Here is a 9,457-nt window from a genome sequence, read left to right on the forward strand (position 1 = left end):
CCTGAGCTCAGGTGATCCACCTGCCTCGGCCTCCTAAAGTGCTGGGATTACAGGCGTGAGCCACCATGCCTGGCCAGTAATGTTAATAAGCAGCAAAGTTCAGAACAACTTAAAAAAAATTTTTTTTGAGACAGGGTCTCACTCTGTCACCTAGGCTGGAGTGCAGTGGTGCAATCATAGCTCTCTGCATCCTTAATCTCTGGGGCTCATGCAATCCTCCCACCTTAGCCTAAACCAAATAGGCATGTGCCACTAAACCTGGCTAATTTTTCTATTTTTTGTAGAGATGAGGTTTCCCTATGTTGCTCAGGCTGGTCTTGAACTCCTGGACTCAAGTGTTCTTCCCACCTCAGCCTCCCAAAGTGTTAGGATTACAGGCATAAGCCACTACACCTGGCCAAAAACTTGTACAGAGTGTTCTGAAGACAATATTTGAGTGTCTTCCAAACAGTAGAGGAGACATCTCTTGGCCAATAAGTAGATAGTCATTGATTAATAAATGTGTCAATGAAGAATATAGAAGAAACTTATAATATAGATCCTTCCACAAAGGTGCTAGTGGCCTAACTAGGATCCTATCCCGTATACTCAAATTAATTAAGGGCTAATTAAATAGTATATATAGATCCCACAATTTCTTACTTGAAACTTTTGGGGCCAATGCATTTTGGCCAACATTTTCAGATTTTAAAAAGCACTATTGTATGTTAATGTGTGTATGTTTATATCATATATGACTAACACACTCTTAGAAGGGCCTACTCATAACAAAACACAGTGATATTTCCACAGTGAAATACGTAATGGTCACATAGCATAAATAAAGAAGATAAATAGCCTCACATTGTCAATCTAGTCAGGTGTCATATTTAAATGAGTTTTGGGGCCACTTTGAAAAAAACTTTCTGTTTTCAGAGCTTCAGAGATTTGGGTACTGTAGATAAGGGACTGGGGTTCTGTCATACGGGCTCAACATAGATCCTGGAAGTGTAGAGAGGAAGCTACACTGGAATTAGAAGACTTGGTGAAAGTCCTGTGAATGAGGCAGAATTTGAGCTACAGTGACTTAATTTTCTGTCCCTGGGAGGTGAGGTCCCCACAATGCCTTGTCACCCTGTTATCAGCCATGGAAGCTATATTTTCCTGCTTGAGCCACTAGAGGCCTGTAGAGTATTTTGTAAACTGCTTTCCTGAGATAGTCTACGTGGTCAGATTAAACAAAAAAACAAAAACAAAACAAAACAAAACAAAAAACATGACCACTGAGATTTGCCCAAAGTGAAGACCTGGAGGAGATGAGCATACTCATCAAACAGTGCCGGAACCCTTGGGGAGAGAAGCTGGATGGAAGCTGAAGAGGATGGAGCCACATCTGAATACTTGAGAATATAGGCTTTAATCCCTGGCTAATTCCATTCTCTTAATAATTCACTTCATACAATAGAGACCTTTCACATTTCATTCCTAAATCCTTGGTTTACCTACCAGACAGATCGCTAACATGGCCGATTTTCTCTGACACCTATTCTTCTTTCCCCTCTTCCCATCCCATTTCTCATTTTTTTCCCCCTTGGCTTAGATAATCTTCTATCTCTTTCCCCGGAGAGGGATTCGCCCTCAGGAAGCATAGGAATCTGCCTTGGCTGGGTCATCACCTTTCACCACTTCATCACCACCTCTAAAACATCGGGACAGCCCACAGATGGAGACATACCTCCTGTCCACTATTATTAGAATTACCTGGGAGACAACACTGTCCCTAAGAGGTTATTGCTGGAAGTGAGTCAGAGGTATAAGGGATATATTGAATCAGGGAAGGATACTAAAGTGGTTGCCTATCTGTGAAAACAGGAAGGATAAAGTAAACTGGAGAATAAAGAAAGAAAGAACAGGAAAATGCAAGCCAGGACAGAGTAAAGCAAACCGTTCTTCCCTTCAGTCTCCCATTTATGTATGTCCCTGACTTGGGTCTGTAATAGTCTAGGAATGTGAAGCAGAGAAAAACTCTAGGGGAAGGAAATCTCAAAATCCAGTCACACGGTGAATCCTTAACAGCTATGTTCTCAGATTCCCCTCCTCCCTATGCATGACTAACTACACTATTTCTCATTTGAATTTAGAGGAAATAGGCTGAGGGCAGCCACTTGCATCTTCTATGTATCCAGCCACACAGCTTCTCTTCTCCTTGATTAAGTTTGATACCTTCTCTGCTGAAATTATTCTTTCACTTTCTTGTTCTTTAGAGCAAGAGAGCGGAACGATGCTAAATGAGAAAAAGACTCTCCCATCCCATTCATTCCACATCTACTGGGCACCTCATATGGCACTATTCTGCTTCTGGACATAATTCAAAAAAGATTTCTCACTCTCTCCTTCTCTCTTTTCCTCTCTCTTTTTCTCATTCTCTTGACCAACCCCCTCTAACTCCCTGTGCCAAACTCTGACTATAGGACTAACATCTGCTTGTATAACTGACTATAGGAACAACATAGCATAAGTGATCAGTATTGGCTGACTGAATCTCTAAAAGGATCCAGATAAAGAGAAGGGAGGGCCCAAAAAGAAAAAGAAGAGGAAAAGGAGAACAGGGAAAATAAAGGAGAAAAAGAAGCAAAGGACAAAAGCAAAGGTAAGAGACGAAAACAAGAAGCAAAGCAAGGAGGCTGGTAGTAAAAGATGGGAAGAAAGAGAAAAGGGCAGTGAAGGGTCAGGAAAAAAGAGTTTTATCCTTGCTCCAGCCCATGTTCTATCTTGATCCACAGCACCACACCACCTCCCCAGCAGACCCCCAAACCTAGGCCCTAAATTTTTCCAAGCTCAGAAAAGGAAGCCTGTTCCACATGGTCCCCCAGAAGCCGTTTCAGATAGAATCACTTTAACTGCATCCACAATAGAGATGTGCAGTTGTGCAAAACCTGAGTCTTATGTAATTGGTGTAGAGGCTCAGGGTGGGTAGCAGGGAAGAACATGGGTAAAGGATACACTAAACTCTTCCAGTCCACATCCAGAGACAAACTCAGAGCAGGAAACAAGTGGATGGCCAGGACTACAGTAGGGACTACAGCAGCTCTTCTCTTACTCCTTTCCAGGGTAAGGGAAAGGAGAGACGGAGAGCTTAGAGAAACTAGGCATCATCACCTTATTCTACCATCTCTAATCCTAGGAACAAAGTGCAAGTTGGGTGACCCATAAGGCAAGGAAGAATTACATCTGCATAATACCTAAGATCAGGAGAACTACATGAGAAAGAAGAAGTAAAAGAGGAAGAGGAACAGGAGAAGGTGAAGAAAAAAAGATGAGAGCTGCTTCATTGTCCAGTTGGCAACTGGTGCTTCATGTCATTACAGGATATGATAATGTGCTTTTTTATAACAGAAGTTAGGTAATTGCAGTTAGGAGTGACCTGGTCTGGTTTGGACAGCTCGCACAATGTCAAATCAAAAGGTCGGGAGCTTTTGTGACATTTTCCCCCCTTGAGCTCACAGGCAATGACAGGACTGTTACAGACAGCTTTGACTGTGTTTAGATCCTCATGGATGAATGCATACTGGGCTATGCAACTCTGATTGGGCTCCTTCATCTTGTGTGCCATCATATCATTGCATTCTCTGTCTGTCGGGTCAAGCCTAAGATAGTCTTTGTTGCTCTGAAAGAGAGCTGAGGCTCTGAGCATCTTGTTTCCTCCAACCTCATCTTCACTGAGGATGGGATCTTCTGGCCAGCCAGGTTGCACCACTTCTTTGTTGCCAAGCACCAGCGTTTCTGTGGTTTGGGTGCCCTCTCCCTCCTCAGTGGCCTCAGCTTTGTCCTGTGAGTCACTGGACCAAAATTCGTTGAGCGGTTGATCACTCTCCTCCAAGACTGCTGCAGCCATATGAAGCCCCAACCCCAGGCCCATCCCCAGGCCCAGCAGCAGCATCAGCAACATGAAAAAGATCTGCACCAGATTCAGCTTCATTTTGCCTGGAGAGGAAGCGGGGAATGGAAGAACGTGACTTTGAGATCAAAATTGGCTCTAGTAGAGACTGTAGTCTCCCTAAGCCCTACAGCATTGCATTTGGGGTCTCCTCTCTCTTCTCCACATTACTCTACCCTCTTCAAGGCAGTGATTTCTCTTTCCTTTCCCATTTCTCTTGTTCCTCCCCACCACGTTCCCTGTTGCTGTGTAATAAAATGTGGAAGTTTCCTCATATTCCTTCTCTTGAAGGGTAGGAAGATGACCAGGGGAAGCAGTTCTGAGGTAACTTACATATGGGAAATCAGTGAGGAAAGCTGACATCAATTGATTCTTTTTTTTTTCTTTTGAGACAGGGTCTTGCTTTGTCACTTAGACTGGAGTACAGTAGCACCATCATACCTCATTGAAGTCTCAATCTCCCAGGGTCAAGTGATCCTCCTGCTTCAGCCTCCCAAGTAGCTGGGATCACAGGCACACGCTACCATGCCCAGCTCTTTTTTTTTTTTTTTTTTGAGACGAGTCTTGCTATGTTGCCCAGGCTGGTCTCGAACTCCTGTGGTCAATTAATCATCCCACTTTCGCCAAAGTGCTGGGATTACAAGTGTGAGCCACCATGCCCCTGACATCAATTGATTCTTAAACAGAAATTTGTTCCAAATAACCAGAGAATGATTGAGAAGACAAGTGTGTGCAGTGTCACACTCTCCTTCAGGGAAATTCTTGTAGAAAGCCTTATTCTCAATATAGGACTAGATTTACCACAGAAGACCATCTCTTTATTTTTAACCCAAATTTGGTTTTGCTCATTCAAGTATCTATTACTCTTCCTGCTACCCACCTTCCCCACAAAAGATAAAAAGGAATAGAAAAAGTGCCACAGTCCATTCTTACTCCTAAGCTGAGGCTGGAGGGAAGACATCCAATTTTACATCTCAGGCCCCTGCTAAAGCTACATCTTGTCAAGCCAGATTCCTTCTACTACTAAAGATCTCTTAACACCTGGGTAGTCTTGCTGATTAGGTTTATACTCTCAGGGAAGAAATGGAATAAGAATGAAACCAAAGAAAATCAAACAATTGACCTGCTAGGGGTTCCCCTACTCATAAAGATTCTAAGGAGGCCAGGCTTGGTGGCTCACGCCTATAATCCTAGCACTTTGGGAGGCCGAGGCAGGCGGATCACCTGAGGTTAGGAGTTCAAGACCAGCCTGGCCAACATGGTGAAACCCCATCTCTACTAAAAATACAAAAATTAGCCAGCATGGTGCCATGCACCAGTAGTCCCAGCCACTGGGGAGGCTGAGGCACGAGAATTGCTTGAATCCGGGAGAAGGCCAAGATGGTGCCACTGCACTACAGCCTGTGTGACGGAGTGAGATTCTGTCTCAAAAAAAGAAGATCCTAAGGAGAGCTGAGCGTGCATCTTTGTCTTGCTAGGCCAGTCTCATCCCCTTAACAAAGAGACACATTCCCTGCCAGAAAAAAAAAATTGCTATGAAGAACATTATTGAGGCAATTGATAAAATTATGATCTCTGCAGTAGATAAGAGTATTATGGCAGTCCCCCTTATCCACAGGGAATATGTTCCAAGACCCCAGTGAATGTCTAAAGCCCTATATGCACTGTTTTCTTCCAAAACATACATATCTACATAAGTTTAATTTATAAATTAGACAATGTATATTAACAACTAATAAAATAGAACAATTATAACAATATACTGTTCAAAATTTGCAGATAAAAGATTCTTACTGTAGATTTTACCAATTGCAGCATATGTTTTTTTTCCCCCCTTTTCCTTATTAAGTTGAGAAACTTTCACCTTTTCACGCAAAGGGAGCACTTCACGGGTTCTTTTTCACATATCTGAATTGCCAGCATCATCATTCTTGCACTTTGGGGCTATTATTAGGTAAAATAAGGGTTATGTGAACACAAGCACTGAGATACCGTGACAGTGCATCTGATAACGGCTACTAGGTAGCTAATGGGTGGGTGGTGTCTACAACATGATTACGCTGGACACAGAGATGATTCACATCCCAGGTAGGATGGAGTGAGACAGTGAGAGATTTCATCACATTACTCAGAACAGCATGCAACATTAAATTATGAATTGGTTATTTCTAGAATTTGCCATTTAATATTTTCAGACCGTAGTTGACCATGGGTAACTGAAACTTTGGGTAGGGAGAATCACTGTATATATGTGTTTGATATACTGAATGTAAAACTGTACCCTGATTATTTAAGAAAATATCCTTCTTAGGAGATGCACACTGAAATATTAAGGAGGAAAAGAGCACAATGTGTGCAATATACTCTCAAATGCTTCGGAATATAGATATACAGATATGTATACATGTGTGTGTTTACAGAGAGAGAAAGAAAATGATAAAAAATAAATAGGGGAGCCTGGGCACAGTGGCTCATGCCTGCAATTCCAGTACTTTGGGAGACCGAGGCGGGCAGAGCACTTGAGTCCCGGAGTTTGAGACCAGCCTGGGCAACATGGTGAAACCCCGTCTCTACAAAAAATACAAAAAAATTAGCCTGGCATGGTGGCGTGCGTCTTTAGTCCCAGCTACCCGGCAGGCTGAGGTGGGAGGATGGTTTGAGCGCAGGAAGTTGAGGCTACAGTGAGCCATGATCCAACTGTTACACCCCAGCCTGGGCAACCGTAGTGAGAATCTATCTCTAAATAAATAAATAAATAAATAAGGGAAGTTTTAAAAAAAATGTATCTGGATAAAGAATATTCATGAGTTCCCTGAATTATTATGGCATTTTTTTTGTAAGGTTGAAAATTTTTAAAAAAATTATTTATTTTAAAAAAGAGGCCAGGCGTGGTGGCTCATGCTTGTAATTCCAGCACTTTGGGAGGCCGAGGCGGGCGGATCACGAGGTCAGGAGATCGAGACCACGGTGAAACCCCGTCTCTACTAAAAATACAAAAAATTAGCCGGGCGTGGTGGCGGGCGCCTGTAGTCCCAGCTACTCGGAGAGGCTGAGGCAGGAGAATGGCGTGAACCCGGGAGGCGGAGCTTGCAGTGAGCCGAGATCGCGCCACTGCACTCCAGCCTGGGCGACAGAGCAAGACTCCGTCTCAAATAAATAAATAAATAAATAAATAAATAAATAAATAAATAAAATAAAAAATAAAAAAGAGAGAGGACTTTCATGTTGTTCCTTGAGGCACCCAACACCTCTGTGACTTACCTACATACATAAGCAGCTGCAGAGATTCTTGTGTCCTCTCGTTCCCCAAGTTCTTCCCTCCCAGGGTTTCCTTCTTCGTGAGCAGTGCTCTGGCTGCTAGTCCGAAGAAAAATGGTTATCTTCTGGTGGTCCACGTGCTCTTAAACACATACTTACTTCCTAAACCCACTCCCCCTTTCACTTCCTCCGCCTAGCACTGAACAAACACACTCAGCCAATTCTTTCTGTTCTCACAAACACTTTGAAGTGAGGCTATTTGGGCACCGAGACAGATCCAGACATCCAAGACAGGAAATGTCTCCAGCCTGGGAAACTGCAGACAGTTTTGTTTCATGGATCAATTGTTCCGCTCCTGAGTTACACCCACTATCCTGTGGTTTATGCAGCCTGACCTTGTGCGTGAATTTCAAGTTTAGTCTTTTCTTATATTTGCCACATGTACTTCCTTTAATCCTCTCCTATAATTTCTACAGTGTCAAGATCTTTGGCCTTTATTTGGCCATCTCTCCAACATGATTATTTTGCTTTTCACACTTTACAAGTGTATTATGACAAGATTTAGAGTATTTGAGACAATCATGGGTTTTCACATGTCTTTACCTATAACTTTATCCAGTTTTCCACTCTCTACTCCCTGTTTCCATTCCCCCAGCCAATAACCACATTCCCATAAGAATATCCAGATTTTGCAAATCTGATCATTTAGCCCTAGATAGGAGACTATCCAAAGCAGCACTATCATTATCAGTCCCTATGGTCTGGGTGAATAAAACCAGGAGGGTTACAATGTTGATCCTAAAGTTCACTTCTTTAGCTGAAATTGTCATTATGAGATAATATTTTTAAAATCACTCTGGAGACTGTTAAGGCACTATAAAAATCCTCTGTAGACATAAACACGATCTTTTAAGAAGATGTTTTCTTAAACTGTGGTATAAAAAAAATTAAAAGAAGATGTTTTCCTCAGTCCTTCAGGCAGAAGTTTTCAAATGGTGGTCTAGGAGCCACTTCTGTGATTTACAAAGTCTACTGGGCTGACTTTTTGCAGTGCTGGTGTTTATAATTTGCAATAAGAACAATAACACCAACTACCAGTATTGAGCACTTCCTTTTGCAAGGCACTTGCTGCATTTCACCCTCACATTTGCTTGTGCTAGCCCTCTTTGGTGTCTATTCTGCCCATTTATTCTGATGAGGTCTATTTGCAATGCAAAAAGAAAATCAAGAATTATCTGCTGAGCCCAGTAGCAGTCTGAGGTCAGCAGGGGTAATGTATTCAACAACCACGCATCACCTGCTTCTTTATAACTAAAGTGTTTCGTTACTACTACAGATCATTTGAAATTAACCTTTAATTAAATATAAAGAAAGGACCTAAGTCTGCATAAGTATAACTTTTAGACTGTACAGGTTTTTAATTTTCATTTTCATTTCTTTTTCTAAGCTACAGTTTTCTCATCTTCTAAATTTGAATCGTTCTTGGACATAAAATGGTTTGTAATACTAAAAAAGTTTTTTAAATAAAAAATGAATAAATTTGGATAATAGTAGCACTTACTTCACAGGGCTGTTGTAAATATTATATAAGACACTGCATGTAAAAGGCTAAATGTATTAGTTGTTGTTGTCATTGCTCTTACACAGCAATTACCAACACATGCTCATTACCCACCCAATCAGTATCACTTTCCTGTTTAGAAATAGCACATACTAAGGACCGTAGCTACCAGCACTTCTCACTGTATCTTCTAGAAGAGTCAACCAGTATCCCGGAATCTCATAGAAGGAATTATGAGAAGGCTGATGTAAGATGAACCTCATTTCACAAACAAAGAAGTGGCTCAAGTAAGTTAATGTCCCAAATGCTACAGATAACTAATAGCAGTTCTGATACTAAAACCCCTGGCTTGTAGTTAAGAAAAATTTATGATAAATAAATAGATGGTGGATAAATGATAGGTAGGTAGACAGACAGATAGATAGGTGTGAAGAGATAGAGGTAGAAAAGATTGATGTTAAAACTGAACCCTACAATTCTCCCAGCTTATTTCCTAGAAAGAGTTTTCAGGCTGTGGCACAGAGAGGGAGACCCAGGCAGAGTCTGCCAGTCTTCCTGAGCTGAGGAGATAAAACTGGGGGTCCACGGAAGCCAAGGCAACTGGAGTTCACAGAGCACAGTACCAGAGAGGACAGAATTGCAGAGAGAACTTCAGAGATCTGGAGTGACGAGATGTCACTGCATATCTATCAGAATGGCTGAAAGAATAAATAGCGCAAATA

General features: G+C 41.9%; 1 protein-coding gene across 1 annotated transcript; it reads right to left on the bottom strand.

The window, feature by feature from the left end:
* Window positions 1-570: 570 nt before the first annotated feature.
* On the bottom strand, window positions 571-7,294 carry RNASE10 (ribonuclease A family member 10 (inactive)). Its single transcript, XM_032179428.2, has 2 exons — window positions 7,182-7,294; window positions 571-3,963 (listed from the first exon to the last, which is right to left on the bottom strand). The coding sequence occupies exon 2, from the start codon at window positions 3,956-3,958 to the stop codon at window positions 3,308-3,310; it is 651 nt and encodes a 216-aa protein (XP_032035319.1). The 5' UTR covers window positions 3,959-3,963; window positions 7,182-7,294; the 3' UTR covers window positions 571-3,307.
* Between the last annotated feature and the right edge of the window lie 2,163 nt (window positions 7,295-9,457).

The sequence above is a fragment of the Hylobates moloch genome, unplaced genomic scaffold, assembly GCF_009828535.3.
Source record: "Hylobates moloch isolate HMO894 unplaced genomic scaffold, HMol_V3 SCAFFOLD_16, whole genome shotgun sequence".
In the NCBI taxonomy this organism is placed as follows: Eukaryota; Metazoa; Chordata; class Mammalia; order Primates; family Hylobatidae; genus Hylobates; species Hylobates moloch.

What these genes read in the sequence shown, in the direction of transcription:
- RNASE10 (XM_032179428.2), bottom strand. Translation starts at nt 3,958, where the DNA reads ATGAAGCTGAATCTGGTGCAGATCTTTTTCATGTTGCTGATGCTGCTG.